Source organism: Myxine glutinosa, chromosome 11 (genome assembly GCF_964187855.1).
Source record: "Myxine glutinosa chromosome 11, kmMyxGlut1.1, whole genome shotgun sequence".
NCBI lineage: Eukaryota > Metazoa > Chordata > Myxini > Myxiniformes > Myxinidae > Myxine > Myxine glutinosa.
The window spans coordinates 101,571,343-101,590,574 of record NC_136271.1 but is presented as its reverse complement, the minus strand read 5'-3'; the positions used below and the strand labels follow the sequence as shown (position 1 = coordinate 101,590,574).

The window sequence follows — 19,232 nt, the reverse complement described above, 5'->3', positions numbered from 1 at the left end:
TTTTTCAAGATATTTCGCTCACGAGGTTCAGACATACATGGCGGCGGCCATTTTGGATTTTGACGTGGCGACCCAATTTTCAACAGCGTTCTTCCTTATGCCTAGATACACCCACACACCAGATTAGAAGTTGGTACTTCGCTTATTTTTCAAGATATTTCGCTCACAAGGTTCAGACATATATATGGTGGCGACCATCTTGGATTTTGACGTCACGACCCAATTTTCAATAGCGTTCTTCCTTATGCCTCGATACACCCACACACCAGATTAGAAGTTGGTACTTCGCTTATTTTTCAAGATATTTCGCTCACAAGGTTCAGACATATATATGGTGGCGACCATCTTGGATTTTGACGTGGCGACCCAATTTTCAACAGCGTTCTTCCTTATGCCTAGATACACCCACACACCAGATTAGAAGTTGGTACTTCGCTTATTTTTCAAGATATTTCGCTCACAAGGTTCAGACATATATATGGTGGCGACCATCTTGGATTTTGACGTCACGACCCAATTTTCAATAGCGTTCTTCCTTATGCCTCGATACACCCACACACCAGATTAGAAGTTGGTACTTCGCTTATTTTTCAAGATATTTCGCTCACAAGGTTCAGACATATATATGGTGGCGGCCATCTTGGACTTTGACGTGGCGACCCAATTTTCAATACCGTTCTTCCTTATGCCTAGATACACCCACACACCAAATTAGAAGTTGGTACTTCGCTTATTTTTCAAGATATTCCGCTCACAAGGTTCAGACATACATGACGTCAGACATACATGGCGGCGGCCATCTTGGATTTTGACGTGGGTTGCACCCGCACACCAAATTAGAATTCGGTCCTTCGCTTACGCACGCACGGACGGAGGGGAAAACCATAGTCCCCCTTTCGCTCCGCGGTGCGACGGGGGATAAAAAACTATCAAACAAGTTTTGACTGATCACGCAAGTTCAAGAGAGGCAGATTCAACGTTTCAAGTCATTATGCCATTTAAATTGCATTGGCTTAAATGGATGAAGGTAATTCCATGACATGACAATCTGTTGGCTCTATTGAACATACCTTAGAATATTTCCCTTGGAAGAACGTGCAGATGGGGAATGTGAGCTGCAAGGTAGAATTAGCAGTGCAGGTAAATGTCAACCACCTCCAGGTATTTGTTAATTTCTAATAGAGTCCAGGTTTCTATACCTCCTCTTTTTCATGTCCCTGAGGTTGTTACTTCACCTCTGGATAAGTCTAACCTCTTTTCAAACCGCTTTGTTTCTAATTCAACACTCAATGATCAGGGATATCCTCTTCCTGATTTTCCATCTCGTACAGACTCTGATATTTCTGTTTAGTAAGGGCATTTTATGAGATATTTCACAAATCTGTTAACTAAATTGTTACCAAAAAATTGTCTTCACCAATATGTTTGTAAAGGTGTGTAATAACATGTGTTAAAATGTTGAAGTTCAACTCCCGTGGGAAACCCAGAAAAAAAGCTGTTGAATTCGGGTGCCGAAAAATTATTTTCGAGAATCTTTATTTTTTTTAATCGGCCCTTAAGTAACTTATGAGGGGTCAAATAAGGGTTTTTCATGATTCTGAGTTGATTGTTAACATTTATATTTCACCACAGACACTCCTTTGTGGAAAAATAATTTCTAAATATATCTCATTTTCTACTTTGCAGGACATGGAGTCTAGCAATATGGATGAAGACGTTACTCCACCTGTGCATCATTAGCATCAGCCGTGCGCCCTTGGCATACTGATGATGGCCTGCAGCGGCAAAGATGTGAAGCATCTTGGTAACAATGCAGGACAGATGCCCATTGTGGTCTGTAAGTCGCTCGGTTCTGATAAAGACCTTGATCACATCTACCATGTGGTGGTACTCCATCCACCCAGAGTGCAGGTGTTCTTCCTCCTTTTGCGAGTCGTTTGAAGGTTTCTTCAAACCTTTGCTCAAACACTGGCACTACTGGGTCTGAGTGTCTGGCTCCCATCTTCCTATCAGCCACCTTCTCCATGAAGGTCTTCATGTCACCACGCTCCTCCTCAGTGAAGGCAAGTTTCATGATGTGTTGATAGATGGCTGCATCGATGAGGAGGTGAACACGGATTGCCTTGTCAAAACATCCTCCATCCATGATGTGGTTGGCTGTCGTACTTCCAGGATAGATCAACTGGATCACATCTAGTAGTCCAGAATCTTCCATGATGTTACCCATTGATCCAAGATAAGACTTCAGCAGGTGAAAACCACCCAACCTTGGAATGACGGGTAGATTTGCCTGCTTTATTATATTCACAGCCTTCAGCCAAATCGGAAGATCAAAGGTCACTATAGCGACCCCAGCGCGCCGTATGCGCTCTTTCAGAGTGGTGAAGATGGTGTTGAGGTCATTAGGGTCTCCTTCAATAACTGGGAGGAACTCGATCTGTGTGCCCTGCTTTGCATCATTAGCATGGATTCTCTTCATCCAGCCATTCCAGTTGGAGTGTGGGAACTCAGGATCGTTGGCTTTGATCACCCACCCCGCTGCCCAGAGTGTGTCACCTGGAGTGAGGAGTGGCTGATCATGAGCCAGGGAGGAGGAAAGCTCAGCGAGGGGGAGAAACATGATCGCGTTCGTTCCTATCTGTTTCCTGTTCGTAAATGGAATAATCTTTACTTCAGTTCCTCTCAGGATCTTAGCTTTGTCGAGTGCCTTCAACTTTACCCGGGGGAAAGCTGCTGTTGTCTGTGGATCTGGCAAAGGTGGTGCCGGAGAGGTGACTTCGATCCAACCCATTGAGTGAAAGGGAGTGTTTCCGTGAATAGAGACAATGTTTAAATCTATATTGTCTCCAACAAACTGAGTGACTGCATTGTTTGTTTCCCCAACCTCCATAAAGACCACCTGATCATTACTTGACAATTCACTTTCACTGGCTGGCACTTTGGCTGTCATCACTGATTGATCCTCAAGCGCAGCATCAACCGCAACCTCATCATTGATCTGTTCATCGGTTTCCTCCACAATGGTGTCAAGAGTGCCAGAAGTATCTGGAACATCATCTCCACTCCTACTATTAAGGAAGCAGTATTTGTAGTTTTGTGTCTCCGTGTAAGACTCAGTGTATCCCAGCTGGTGGAACTTGTTGAGCATCCATTTTGACCCAAATCTATGATCAAGTTGTATGGCAAGCCCCATTTGGTGTGGCAATACTCCAGACCGAGGTCGACAGGCCTTAATAAAATTCTGCCCCCAAACGGCAACTCTTTCGTCTGTCTTGACAATCGGTCTCAAGAACATCTGAAGGCTTGCAGGAACAAGTGTCAGCTGACTATCGATGTCAGTCATACTGTGTGTGGTGGGGTATGACTTTGGACCTAAATCAATCAAGGCAATATCATTGGATATGAACTTGAGTGCCGTCTTTATGATCTGAGTCTTCTCATCTCCATGGTCAAGATTAGCATGATGCCCTCGCAGAATATTGTCGGTGCCATCTTTGAGACAGAGTACATCTGCCCTTCTTTCCTGTGTTGTGAAATACAAGGTGTCTTCGTGTTTCTCTAGAAGTTTTATCTTTAGCCAATGCTTTGAATAAGAAAGGCTCTTCTCTGGTGACTGATCAAACTCCTGCAGCTTTTCATGGACTTGGTCCATGTTCATTACCCCATGCTCTAATTCTGAGTCTAACCATTCGCAGAATTCAATAAAAACTGCCTCTCGCTCCTCATCAATACTCCTCTGTCCTCTCTTCCTCTTTCCTTCCTCATCAGTCTTGGACAAACTGTCACCTCTCGCAAACATAAGTTTGCATCGCAAATGGTACAGTGTTTCTTCTGCTACCAAGTCGTTGATCCCTTCCACGCGTCCAGTGACTTCAGTGCCCCAGTCATCCCCGCGACTCCGTGCTGTCTTCAGCAAGCTTGCCTTCAGTGTATCTGCAGTCAAATTATCTGGCACTCTGTATTTCTTTCTAGCTTGTGCTGGATTATTTTTGTAGAGCTGGGCTGGTTGGTTGCAAAGAATGCATACATCCTTATACAGGAGGTCAACTGACTGTGATCTTCTAGAACTGCAGCCAGTTGATGAACTGAACTCACAAGTAGTGCGTCTTCTCTTCAACTTTGATGACTCTTTCTCTGCCTTTGATGCTTGAGCTGACTTCTTGGTGGTTGCAACAAAGTTGTTGTACAGATCATTTTTACACTTCTGGTGGTACCTCAGTTTTCCTTCCTTTTGAGCCTCCTTCATACGTTCCACAACAGTAACATTTTCGACAGTTTCTGCTTGTTTCAATAAAGTTGAGTATCCCTTTGGAGTTGCCTGTATGAGCCTTTCAGCTGGTGTATCCGAGCGTGCACAGATGAAGCAATTGAGCACAGGTGGAGTAACGTCTTCATCCATATTGCTAGACTCCATGTCCTGCAAAGTAGAAAATGAGATATATTTAGAAATTATTTTTCCACAAAGGAGTGTCTGTGGTGAAATATAAATGTTAACAATCAACTCAGAATCATGAAAAACCCTTATTTGACCCCTCATAAGTTACTTAAGGGCCGATTAAAAAAAAAAAAAATTCTCGAAAATAATTTTTCGGTACCCGAATTCAACAGCTTTTTTTCTGGGTTTCCCACGGGAGTTGACCTTCAACATTTTAACACATGTTATTACACACCTTTACAAACATATTGGTGAAGAAATTTTTTGGTAACAATTTAGTTAACAGATTTTCATATGTTTCCCTTACTAGTTCCAGTAATCACTCCTAAGAAGGTTGCCAGAATTATTCGTACCCTAGATGCCGCAAAAGCGACTGGTCCTGATGGAATCCCTCTGATTGTATTGAAGATGTGTTGTACCGAACTGTCATCGATTCTTCCCAAGCTATTCAACCTGTACCTGTCTGCGTCTGTTTCCTTCATTATGGAAAGTGGCTTCTGTTGTCCCTGTTTTTAAGGGTGCAGGTGAGCATTCTGAACCAAGTAACTATCACCCCATCAGCCTGCTTCCTGTAATAAGGAAGGTATTTGAATGGTGTATGCCTTCAGTGTATCTGCAGAGTACATCTGCCCTTCATGGAATGCATCTGCCCTTCATGGAATGCTTCATGAATGAACAATTTCTCAGCCATCTGGAGGACAATGAACTCCTCACTGATTGCCAATATGGCTTTCGCTATTCTCGCTCTACAGGTGATCTGCTATCCTTAATTACAGATCATTTCAACAGGGCATTGGAGCTCAAGGGTAAAGCTCGATTAGTTGCTTTGGATATCTCAAAAGCCTTTGATAAAGTTTGGCACCAGGGTCTGCTCCACAAGCTTCAGTCATATGGTGTATCTGGAGTGATGCATTCAATCATCTCAGCTTTCCTTACAAATCTCAAGATGAAGGTGGTACTTGAGGGTCAATCTTCTCCTACTTGCTCCATCAATTCTAGTGTTCCACAGGGTTCTGTCCTTGGTCCCACATTGTTCCTTGTTTATATCAATGATCTCCGTGATAATGTTCTGTCTCAGCTAGCCATGTATGCTGATGATTCCTCACTCTACTGTACATCTGCTGATTCACCCAACGCCACTCGTAATGAGGTCGGAGGTTCTCTGGACAATGATTTGTAGAATGTGTGGAAGTGGAGGCATGACTGGCTGGTAACCTTCAATGCAAAAAAAACTAAACTGTTGTCCATATCTCGTTCTAGAAACAGGTCTTTCCCTTCTGTGCACATCACATGGGGTCTTCACCCTTAACAGAATCATCAGAGCTTTGGCTTCTTTGTCTGGACATGTCTTCTAACCTCCGTTGGGATAAGTACATTTCTGGTATTGCTAAGAGTGCTTCCAAGCGAGTTGGTTGTCTTTATCGAGCGCAGAGGTATTTACCTCCTGAGGCCATTTTGTACCTGTACAAGGTAACTATACGTCCCATCATGGAGTACTGTTGTCACATTTGAGCTGGAGCACCAGCTTGCCACTTACCTTTACTTGATAGGCTCCAGAAACGTAGAGTCAACCTGGTTGGTGTGGAGATGGGTTCAACTATTCAACCACTCTCTCACCATAGGTCGATTGCCACTCTTGATTTGTTCTACAGATATTTTCATGGCAAATGTTCGATTGGACTTTCTAACTTGCTTCCTCCCATATTAGTGTTTGGACGCAAAACTCGGTTTGCCATCTCCACTCACCCATACACTATAGCTGATCCAAAGTGCAAAACGAAAGGCTGTGCAGATAGTTTTGTCCCTCTTTCTGTCTCGCTCTGGAATTCACTACCTGTAATGTGCTGCCCATTATCCTACGATCTAATCAGCTTCAAAAGGAATGTCAATTCCTACTTCCTACATCTATGAGGTCGAATCACATTTTACCTGACTTCGGCTATTTGCTGTATCTTGGATGTTTTCTTGTTTTTTAAAATATTTTGTTTGGCTTTAACCTTATATTTATCTAACTTTCCCTTAACCCCTTACCTAGAGTGCATTTATGCCTGGTTTGGGGGTGATTTCCATTAAAATAAATAAATAGGCTCGTGGAAGAGATGTGCAGTACAATGAATGGATCAGGACAAAAGGAAGAGTAGGGAGAGGGGGGGGGGGGGGGGTGGGGGAGGGGGGCGTCAAGATGGAAGGAACAACCAACAGTTGAGTTGAAGGACAAGATGTAGAGGCTGATTTGGACAAACAATGGGGAGGGGGAAGGTAGGAAAGGGTGCATGGGGTGGATAAGATGGATACAAAGGAAACTCGCAGGAAGGAAAAACTGGAAATTTGGGAGGTGGGCTTGCGGTGTTTTGGGGGAGTGTGTGTGTGTGTGTGTGTGTGGGGTGGATTTGATTTAAAAGAATGTGGAAGTTGGTTCCACAGGCAGGAAAAAGAGAAGACTAATGAATGAGTGGAGATGAGCAGTGATTCTGGATTTCGGTAGTTTCACCACAAGGGGGTTTGCACACCCTGCAGAAACCTGGAGGGGACAAAGAATGGACAGGGCAGAGGGAGTAATCCCAGAAATGAGACTGTTCGAAGACAGAGAGACCACCGACCTGTCTGCGATGGCATAGTGAAGGACCCATAGATTCAGCTTCATCGTAGGATCGTTCAATAATCTTGAAGGCCTTGTTTCCACGGAGTCAAGCTGAGCAAGGTGAGGCAGAGGAACCAGATCATAGGGGAGGCCTTGTAGGTACTCCATCAAGCTGCGGATGAAGGCCTTGTAAGTGGCTTGGAGTTCAGGTGTGACAAAGGACACCAAGTCAGTGACTGGAGACAAATTTTGAAACGTGGTTTGCCCAAGAAAGAACATGGCTGACAGTGAAACCCAGGAGTTTGAATGACTGAATTTCCTCGAGGATTGTTAGAAAAGTAGATGGAAGGTTTTTCCAGACAGTAATTTCAGGGAGAGGTAGTAGTACATATTACTTACACAAGCACCCTTTGTTTTAATCCATCTTGCTTCCTTTCTATTTTATTTTTCTCCCTTTTACTCCCTGACACGTCCACCCCACTTTTTTATGTTCAAACTTTCCTCACAGTGTTCAGGTTTTCCTCAATACATCCCTCTCAACCCTGTATAATATGTAGATTACACCTTTGGCAGTGTATTTGACAGCAATCATCGCTCCACGTTCCATAAGGAAAAAAAAACACAACTAGGAAAATTGTCGAAAGGAACGAAGTATGCAAACTGATCAAACAGGAGGCTGCCACAGTTGCAAAATGATTTTTGCTCGTTTGCCAAGCAAAATATGAATATGGGAAAAGTACCACGTCTCAAATCAAAATTGGTGCTTCGTCAACAAAACAATCAACAAGAAAGAGCAATCAGAGATTGCAAACCCTCACCAGGATGTATTTTCAGTGTTTTTTTTTAAGGCTTTTGTGTTGAAACAAATATGGCAGCTGAACCACGTGATCGATGACGTCATCATTGTTTTTTTTCTAAACTAATTTATTGCTCAAGAATTATGCTCAAGAAATTTCATCTTGATCGGATGAAGTTTTGTACTTGTCGAATGACGTCATAATGGAGGCACCTATGACATCAACATATTTTATTCCCCATGGAGAGTTCTTTACAATGAGCCATGTCTCAATTTTTTCTATTCAGTGCTTTCGGAGATAGAGGGGCAAAATGTTTCGGTTTTTCCAAAATGGTGGCCTAACCACGTGACCTATGACGTCATAATTATCATTTTTAAATTCTACAGGTAGAGTTGCACCTATGGTGAAAATTTCCTGTCAATCAGACTAACGGTTGCAGAGAAAATCATATTTATTCTGTGCGGACAAACAAACAAACAAACGGACTAAAATGCCACACCCTCTCCTCTGGCGAGGGTAACAAGGTTGTTGTTCTCCAGCATCTGGTTCATCTCGCTATCAATTGATGAATTCTATTTTAAGGAAATGTTGAACTCACTGATGGTTTTGGGTAATGTAAGCGAGACATTCGGCCTCACTTTGCTTCCTGGTAGGTAGCATGACATAGCAGGTCCCAAACACAAGGGTGTCTATAAGCTCCACATTTCAAGCCAATTCCATCTTCCACACAAAGTCTGAAAGTATAAATGCCGGCCAAAGACCAAAGTTTAAAATCAGGCTTGCACACTTCCCCATCAAAGTTGTGTTGGGAAAGATTTATACCCAGCCAAATTGTCATAAAATGAAAGTTTCTAGATAAAACTGCAGCAGCCACTTCTTCATAGGTCGCAATAAATAAAGGCATGGCAGGGTAATTTATATCTATGCAACAATGGGGAAATAATGTTCCTCCGCACGACATAATCCTGACCTTTGGAGATGTTGCAGGATTAAGAAAACTGCTGACACCTTGTGGGAGCATTCATGCGCATGCGGCGAGCATGCACGAGATGGTGATAAGTATGCAGCATGGAAGACTCGGGGAAGTTAATTTGGGCCATCCTGAGCGTGGCAGGAGAGGCATGCAGCAAGGCCTACACGGCCTCGCACTATCATACCAAAACCCCAAAAGGAGCACCAGGCATGTGTACAGAAACAATAAACCAGGGGAGACAAATTATTGCTTTCTGAGAATCTCCACAAAGCACGCTTGCAAAGGAGTCGATGGTTCATCATCAGAATCTCCACGCTTCCCACCAAGAGCAAAGTTGAAAGATGGCAAAATGGTCCACCAGAATTGACCCAGTTTTGACCCCCAGCAACCAGTCCCTGAGTCAAAAAAAAAAAAAAGCTTTTTTTTTTTTTACATGTTTCCTGTGTCCCCTAATGTTGATTGTATATGCAACGTTTCATTAAAAAGTGTTTTAAAATGTGCCCACAATTGCATTTTTTGGCATTTTACCTTTAACCCCATCGCTGGGAGGTTGGGGGCACTGCTCTCACACCTTATTTCCATGTGATCATAATTACTAAGTTTGGTGAATTTCTGCACACCCGTTTAGTAAGAAATAGCATGACGGATGGACAGACGGAGCCAATTACTAAGTCCCCATTGTTTTTTGTTTTTTTTCAAGACGGGATAATTAAAGGAACTATCCCCAGGAGGATAACACATCATTTATAGAACATGATGGTGTACATTCATTTGACAGTCTTGCTTTTTTCAAATAAAGTCTGAAAAGATGTATCAATGTGAGACTCCAAAGAGAAGAGGGTCAGGCTTCATTAGCAAAATGCAACAATACACGGTAATAACAAATGTCCATAAAAGTTCTAAGTCATTGATCGATTGATTATGCCAACTAAAATCACAAAAACTTGCTATTTTTATATTGTACATTTCGGACGAATTTTCCTTTTCTTGAAAATACATCTCAATGCACTCAATGGTTTTCCAGGAATTCACAACTTCTGTAAGTATTAATGTGAATGAAAAAGGTTTAAAGCACACCGTAATAAAACAACAACAATAAAACAACAACAAAAAAATCACCATTTTCAGGTAACCAAAAACAATATGGAAATAATGGCTTTTAAAAAAAAAATGCTAAAATGTTTTTTGCCACCATCACCATTCAAAAACGTCTCTGCCGTGCATTTGGAGGCAGTGGGTACTGAAAGAGAAAAAAAGGGAGAGGAGCCAATAAGAAAATGCACAGACAAGGAGATCACATATTGTACCAAGGAGAACATCTTACATGTTCAACGAAGGATTAAGATGAATGCTTCAAGTCACCAAATAAATATTCGATTGTTTACTTTCAACAAAAACGTTCAATCATATTCTATTCCATATCTATATTATAAAAGGAGCCGTGTCTGTCTGTCTGTTTGTTTGTTTGTCGTGTCTGTCTGTCTGTCTGTTTGTTGTGTTATAACTTGAGAAGGGATTAACGGATTTCAATAAATCCAACTATAGTGGATTCCGGTAACTCCCGGGAGTGTTTGTCATCCAATATATATAATATATATATATATATATGTATAATTGTTTTTTTTTATGGGTACATGGACACGCGTGTCAAAACTGCAAATGCCCACACATGACGTTGCTTATCCCTGCACGGAGAGCAGGATCTCCCAGGAATTCTTCTTTGTTAACTTGAGATTGGATTTCAATGAAACCACTCTCAGGAAGTAAACATTGCAATTCAGCATCTAAAAAGGCTGTGATGAATATTCCTTTAACACTCTCCCTATACACGTCCCAATTTTATTTTTCCACATTTCTTCCACAATGTATTTTTTAACACCAAACAACAAAACCTTTTTTTTTTTTTTTCAATTACACAAAGATTGGTGTTCCTGTCAGCGAAGCGACGGGTCCTATAGGCTCGTAACTATTACAAGGGCCTGTGAAGGAGTTCCAAAAATACAAATGACTGATTTAAAGGGAAAGAATTGGGTTTAGTTGGGGGTGGGGACAACCAATAAGGATAACCAATGAATCTCGGGGGCACATGCACATAGTCACATGTGCAAAGGTTCAGTGAGTTCTGACGTTTCGACCATGGAGTGGTCTTCAACTGGGATAAAGCCTGGCACATTCGCTCAACCTCAATAAATTCCTTGCGGAAGGGAAGAGGGGACAGTACAGTTTCCAAAAGGAGGTTTTGGGTTGGGGTGGGTGGTCACAGCTAAGGCCTGCAAAAAGGCCATGAGAACTACATCATGAAGACTAAGGATTGGCATCTGCAGGGCTAGGACAACTTTTGGTAAACTAAACAAGACTAAAATAGGTGAAAATCTGGATGTGGGAAGGCAAGAAAATAGACGTAAAAGAGGGCAAACAGTTTTGTTTTGCAGACACGAAATAGAGCTTCATTACAAATGCGCACACACCGAGGAATTGGAAAATGACCATCAAAAGATGACTGATAAAATGCCACAAAATGACAGGCTGAACTAGAGCGAAGTCGATGGTGCACCATCGCAAATCCGCATGTTTCACAACTACAGGTAAGTTGAAAGACGGCAGAAAATTCCACCAGGAATGACCAAATATCAGTTTGAGATAAAAAAAAAATTCCTTTTTAATACCTGTGAACCTAAATTCCTACTCCCTGGGTCAAATCCCAAAAAATCGATACGTTCCATGGATCTCCAATTGTTGTGTGAATATACATTATACAAGGTTTCATTTTTTTTTGAAATGTGAAAAATATGCTTGTAATTCGATTTTTGGTACAGTATTTGACCTTGTAAACCCACCCCAGAGACACAGACAGGCAGAGACACAGACAGGCAGAGACACAGACAGGCAGAGACACAGACAGGCAGAGACACAGACAGGCAGAGACACAGACAGGCAGAGACACAGACAGGCAGAGACACAGACAGACAGCGACACAGACAGACAGAGACACAGACAGACAGAGACAGAGACACAGACAGACAGAGACACAGACAGACAGAGACACATACAGAGAGACACAGGCAGACAGAGAGACGCAGGCAGACAGACAGAGACACATACAGAGAGACGCAGGCAGACAGAGAGACGCAGGCAGACAGAGAGACGCAGGCAGACGGAGACGCAGGCAGACGGAGACGCAGGCAGACGGAGACGCAGGCAGACGGAGGCGCAGGCAGACGGGGGCGCAGGCAGACGGGGGCGCAGGCAGACGGGGGCGCAGGCAGACGGGGGCGCATGCAGACGGGGCCGCATGCAGACGGGGGCGCATGCAGGCGGGGGCGCATGCAGACGGGGGCGCATGCAGACGGGGGCGCATGCAGACGGGGGCGCATGCAGACGGGGGCGCATGCAGACGGGGGCGCATGCAGACGGGGGCGCATGCAGACGGGGGCGCATACAGACGGGGGCGCATACAGACGGGGGCGCATACAGACGGGGGCGCATACAGACGGGGGCGCATACAGACGGGGGCGCATACAGACGGGGGCGCATACAGACGGGGGCGCATACAGACGGGGGCGCATACAGACGGGGGCGCATACAGACGGGGGCGCATACAGACGGGGGCGCATACAGACGGGGGCGCATACAGACGGGGGCGCATACAGACGGGGGCGCATACAGACGGGGGCGCATACAGACGGGGGCGCATACAGACGGGGGCGCATACAGACGGGGGCGCATACAGACGGGGGCGCATACAGACGGGGGCGCATACAGACGGGGGCGCATACAGACGGGGGCGCATACAGACGGGGGCGCATACAGACGGGGGCGCATACAGACGGGGGCGCATAAAGACGGAGGCGCATAAAGACGGAGGCGCATACAGACGGAGGCGCATACAGACGGAGGCGCATACAGACGGAGGCGCATACAGACGGAGGCGCATACAGACGGAGACGCATACAGACGGAGACGCATACAGACGGAGACGCATACAGACGGAGACGCATACAGACGTAGACGCATACAGACGTAGACGCATACAGACGTAGACGCATACAGACGTAGACGCATACAGACGTAGACGCATACAGACGGAGACGCATACAGACGGAGACGCATACAGACGGAGACGCATACAGACGGAGACGCATACAGACGGAGACGCATACAGACGGAGACGCATACAGACGGAGACGCATACAGACGGAGACGCATACAGACGGAGACGCATACAGACGGAGACGCATACAGACGGAGACGCATACAGACGGAGACGCATACAGACGGAGACGCATACAGACGGAGACACATACAGACGGAGACACATAGACGGAGACACATAGACGGAGACACATAGACGGACACACATACAGACGGACACACATAGAGAGACATACAGACAGAGAGACATACAGACAGAGAGACATACAGACAGAGAGACATACAGACAGAGAGACATACAGACAGAGAGACATACAGACAGAGAGACATACAGACAGAGAGACATACAGACAGAGACATACAGACAGAGACACGTACAGGTAGACACACGTACAGATAGACACACGTACAGATAGACACACGTACAGATAGACACACGTACAGATAGACACACGTACAGATAGACACACGTACAGATAGACACACGTACAGATAGACACACGTACAGATAGACACACGTACAGATAGACACACGTACAGATAGACACACGTACAGATAGACACACGTACAGATAGACACACGTACAGATAGACACACGTACAGACGGACACACGTACAGACGGACACACGTACAGACGGACACACGTACAGACGGAGACACGTACAGACGGAGACACGTACAGACGGAGACACGTACAGACGGAGACACGTACAGACGGAGACACGTACAGACGGAGACACGTACAGACGGAGACACGTACAGACGGAGACACGTACAGACGGAGACACGTACAGACGGAGACACGTACAGACGGAGACACGTACAGACGGAGACACGTACAGACGGAGACACGTACAGACGGAGACACGTACAGACGGAGACACGTACAGACGGAGACACGTACAGACGGAGACACGTACAGACGGAGACACATACAGACGGAGACACATACATACAGACGGAGACACATACATACAGACGGAGACACATACATACAGACGGAGACACATACATACAGACGGAGACACATACATACAGACGGAGACACATACAGACGGAGACACATACAGACGGAGACACATACAGACGGAGACACATACAGACGGAGACACATACAGACGGAGACACATACAGACGGAGACACATAGACGGAGACACATAGACGGAGACACATAGACGGACACACATAGACGGACACACATAGAGAGACATACATAGAGAGACATACAGACAGACATACAGACAGAGAGACATACAGACAGAGACACATACAGACAGAGAGACATACAGACAGAGACATACAGACAGAGACATACAGACAGAGACACGTACAGACAGAGACACGTACAGACAGACAGAGACACGTACAGGTAGACACACGTACAGATAGACACACGTACAGATAGACACACGTACAGATAGACACACGTACAGATAGACACACGTACAGATAGACACACGTACAGATAGACACACGTACAGATAGACACACGTACAGATAGACACACGTACAGATAGACACACGTACAGATAGACACACGTACAGATAGACACACGTACAGATAGACACACGTACAGATAGACACACGTACAGATAGACACACGTACAGATAGACACACGTACAGATAGACACACGTACAGATAGAGACACGTACAGATAGAGACACATACAGATTGAGACACATACAGATAGAGACACATACAGATAGAGACACATACAGATAGAGACACATACAGAGAGAGACACATACAGAGAGAGACACATACAGAGAGAGAAACATACAGAGAGAGACACATACAGAGAGAGACACATACAGACAGAGACACAGAGGTAGAGTCAATTACAATAGCGCCCCGTTTTTTTTGGTTTTTCCCCCCCAAAAAACGTAGGGATAAGAACTGACAATGCAACTTGTAACTCTTCAATATGTCTCTGATCAATGTGTGAACTGTGGTTAAACGATTTCTCACCTGCGAGGGTTGCGGATTTCTCCAGGTACCTCTCGGCTGCAATTGCTGCCCTCTTTGTTGAAAGGAGCTTGCATAACTAGGTCTTGCACTGTTCCACTGATATTGCTGAGGAACTCTATGAACGAACACAAAATGCAAGCAATGAAACGTTAAAACACGCTTCACACTATCACACAAAGTCGAAAGCTTGCCAATAAAATTGTCCCTTCAAAGTAGCCATTTAATACCTGAGGGCACCTCTGTGGCTTAATCTAACATCTATCAGTTTTTGATAGGATGGAGGTGGGATTCTCCCTCATTCTTCGCAAAGTGTGCACCTTCATGCTTTCAGATTTTGTGGTTATTTGAGCACCTAAACCAACTTATCCTTATGGACCCTGCCTTAAGACTTTTACAATGTGCACCTTGACTCTTTACTCTGACACCAATATAATCACTTCTCATTGGAACTACTTTTGCAAACTGCAATGCTGTATATACATGCCTTTTGTTAAAACAAGATTCACTATTTCCAACCTGCACACACATCTCCTTCCTCAATTGGTTAAACATAGTATGTAATTAGTAGATGGGAGGTTGGACTCCACAGATTCGCTTTGCTAGAATAGCAGACGTCCCATTTACGGTTCTGTTCGGCTGTACCTCATTAATAGATGAGGGTGGGGCATCGAGTATGGTTCTTCATCTGGGATGTAACGAAATTACCGGGAAGGTAACGTGAGATTTGATTGCTGGGACCCTACCTAATTTAACCACTGAAGACAGGGTCCACGGTTGCTTAGCAACACCCGTCGTGCAGTGGAGTTATCGGCGACTCATCGGCTTCAGGGTCAAAGGTCAGGATGTGGGTCCTAGTAACCCCTCATGATCCCCGTGACTCCCAGATCCGTAACAGTATAAAAACAAGAATGACCGCACTGTGGTCACTACTTGCGACAAAATCCGGTAACGGACATCTTAAAGCACTCTTAAAAGATGAACAGCGTGATTGGGAAACACATCTTATGCTCTATTAAAAGATTAACTTGACACCTCTCACCCATGACAGCTTCCACCAAGGTTATATCAGAACGAGCTAATTCGTCACAGTCACGGATTGTTTAACCCCAATATGGGGGTGTTAAAAATTAACGCTATTTTTTTGGGAGCCACTTTTATTTGACATACGATAGATTTGGGGTAAATCATGGTGAACACTCGACCCAACCAAAGCCAATGGAAATCTGACGCAACACACCAATGCAGTATATAAGCAGGAGAGGCCTACAGGCCTGTTGTCTTAGGCCCACCAGAAAACCAAGATGGCGGCTATATTATTTTGTCTGGGTGCCATGGTAGGTGGAGTCAAGCGACAAATGTGAATGTGGTCTGTTAGTTGTCTGACCAATAGGTGTGAATTCAAAATTCGACCCCCAACAAGAACTAAAACAACAACGCGGAGCTCTAGGAGCCCTGTGACATGCATAACCGTGGAGTATCCGCCAAATGCTGCAAATAAAACATGCCATGGATGACCCCTTGGCCAAGAGCCCTCAGCACTGCAAGGGCGATCTTCATCGACAGGCTAGAACAATTACAACACCAACAACATCTTGCCACAAAACTGGTGCCGAGGACTATTCCCTGTAGTGTAGCAGCATAGCAAACCTGTTGTGCATTTTGTGATACAAGCACCAAATTTGGTACACTAGTAGACTATCATATTATGAAAAGATCTGGATATTGGGCCATCTCAGATTCAGAGATTTGATTTTTGCAAGATTTCGATTCGATTGGGATCGAAGAGAACACCTTCTTCGTCTTCTGTACAGTGAAGTTGCCAGCCCTGAATTCTCTGGCTACATCTGGGTGCTTCATTGGGAGTGCAACCGTGTCCCTCAGGTGAACAGGGACCCACCTGGCATAGTGTGTGTGGTCTAAGGCATGGAACCATGGGACCAGTTCCGTCAGGGCATCAAGGTACGTCGTGAATGAAGCCTGCCGCAGAGAACGCACGTAGACCAGTACCAACATCTCTAGTTCCAGCACAGTTGCCCAGTACTGAAAGTTGGGAATGTCTTCTCCTCTCTGGTGACACCAGTCTTCGAACTCAGGCAGGTCTTCTGCATCATCAGCATATGTCATACAGTGGTGTTCATACGCACGGTGTTGCAGGATGTGCAGTGCCGCTGCAGTGATTTGATGAGCTCTTCTTGTGCGGGTGACGTGGGCAGCTCATAGGAAGGAGTCGGCCGTCCCTGGCGTTGCAATCTCAGCTTGCAAAATCTGCAAATCTTGCAAAAATCAAATCTCTGAATCTGAGATGGCCCAATATCCAGATCTTTTCATAATATGATAGTCTACTAGTGTGCCAAATTTGGTGCTTGTATCACAAAATGCACAATTCTTTTGAATATTTGGGCTAAGCCGCCCCACTACTGACAAAGGAAGGGCGGGTGTAGACTTGCAAGTGAATGTCGTCATTGCCTGGGTATCAATACAAGGTATCCAAAATGATAATCATAATAAGAATCATTGGGGATTGTTCGTGCTTACCTGGGTTGCATTGGGGGAGCATAGCGTTGTGGTGCAGCCCGAGGGTACCATTGCTGTCTCTGACGTGGCATCGGCACAGAAGCTGTGGTTAAAAGAGAAAGGACGGGTTATCATTTTAATAGCAACGCTCTCTGAGGTGCAATGAAATTCCATTACAAAACTAGAACGGCACTTGGTAAAGCGCAAACCTCCGCCAGGCTGAACACTGAACAGTTTACGTTTTGGATGCCACTGATAGGTCAGATCTGGAACAGACATGAACCAAAATCGAATTGGCTCGTTCTTGTCACCTTACCAACTCATCCACTAAGTTTTGTCACAAGTCATCCACAACTTTTTGAAAAATCAGGCTACATATCATTTTGGTCCTTAATTCTCATATCCGGATAATTAAATAATTCTCATATCCGCATCCGTATTCAGATCGTAAGCAAAACCGAATAGATTTTTTTTTTTTTTTTTTTTTTTTTTTTTTGGATACAATATCGAGGCTCGTGAAAGAGCGAACATTAATCACATGAACACACAGAAAGACAAACCGACACATAAAACATATAACATAGGGAGCGGTAGACAAGATGGGGAGAGAGGGGGAAGGACACAAACACAACATTTGAGAGCAGGGACCGAGAGACATGGAGACATCGAGAGATCTGAGAGAGGGCGAGGGCTTTGGGGGGGGGGCGTGGGAAGGGGGCAGTGGGAGAGGTATAAAACATATGGACACTGCCAGGACTTCCAGGAAAGAAGTTGGAATTTCAAACAAGGTGGATCTGGGGTGAATTAGCGGGGGTAGAAAAGATCAAGGTTTTGGATGGGGGAAGATAAGAGATGGTGGTGAACAGCTGTTTTAAAGACCTGGAGGGAGGAGTGGGATTGAAGGGAGTGAGGGAGTTTGTTCCAGAGGCGGGAGAAAAGAGGAATGAAAGAGTGAAGGTGAGCGGAGAGCCGAGATTTCGGCAGTTTAACCATCAGAGGGTTGCTGGCAGATCTTGTGCGACCTGTAGGAATATTTGGGGGACAGAGCACAGAGAGAGCTGGGGGTGCAAGGCCGGAGAGGAGTCGGTAGAAGACAGAAAGACCACCTACCTGCCTGCGGTGAGTGAGTGAAAGGCCCTCAGAGATAGCTTCATCGCGGGAGATTCCAATAATTCTGAAAGCTTTGGTTTCAACAGCGTGAAGCCGAGCTAGGTGTGAGGCAGGAGCACCGGCCCATAGGGGAGAACAGTATTCCATTGAGCTGCGGATGAAAGCCTTGTATGTGGTGAGGAGCTCAGGTGTGCCGAGGAAGGACTTCGCACGACGGAGGATGCCCAGTCGGCGACTGGCTTTGGAGGCCAGCTTGGAAATGTGGTTTTCCCAAGAAAGATCATGGCAGATAGTGAGACCCAAAATCTTGAGCGACAGAACTTCTTGGAGAGGATTGTTGAGAAAGTAGATGGGAGGGTTGTCCAGTCGATCTTTTCGGAGAGACATAGTAAGAGTGTGAGATTTGTCAGGATTGAAAGACATGTTCCACTTGTTTGACCAGTCTGTGATTTTGTCCAGGTCTTCAGAGAGTGAGGAGGCAGCAGACTGCCGATCTGAGGGAAGAGGAATGGAGCGGCAGAGAGTGGAGTCATCAGCAAAGAGATAGAGAGGATTTTCGAGAGAGTCAGAGAGATCATTGATGAAGACCAGAAAAAGCACGGGGCCCAGAACACTGCCTTGGGGAACTCCAGCCTGAACAGGAAGAGGAGATGAGAGAAACCCATTCAGGGCCACACGTTGACGACGTCTAGAGAG

The 19,232-nt window shown here is 45.1% G+C and overlaps 2 protein-coding genes across 5 annotated transcripts in view; one reads left to right on the top strand and one right to left on the bottom strand.

Moving 5' to 3' along the window:
- Positions 1–9,286, top strand: part of LOC137437067 (ras and Rab interactor 2-like) — a 97,725-nt gene extending 88,439 nt beyond the window's left edge. Inside the window, exon 7 of the mRNA XM_068131417.2 lies at positions 8,801–9,286. Coding sequence (XP_067987518.2) covers positions 8,801–8,806 — 6 coding nt within the window. The 3' untranslated portion in view covers positions 8,807–9,286. The remainder of the gene's footprint in view (positions 1–8,800) is intronic.
- A 331-nt stretch (positions 9,287–9,617) lies between these two features.
- Positions 9,618–19,232, bottom strand: part of XRN2 (5'-3' exoribonuclease 2) — a 141,960-nt gene continuing 132,345 nt past the window's right edge. For all 4 annotated transcript variants that reach the window (XM_078786900.1, XM_078786899.1, XM_078786901.1 and 1 more), the window contains 3 exons: positions 17,448–17,529; positions 14,913–15,027; positions 9,618–10,026 (listed from right to left, as the gene is read on the bottom strand). In XM_078786900.1, the coding sequence (XP_078643026.1) occupies positions 9,988–10,026; positions 14,913–15,027; positions 17,448–17,529 (236 nt within the window). In that variant the 3' untranslated portion in view covers positions 9,618–9,987. The remainder of the gene's footprint in view (positions 10,027–14,912; positions 15,028–17,447; positions 17,530–19,232) is intronic.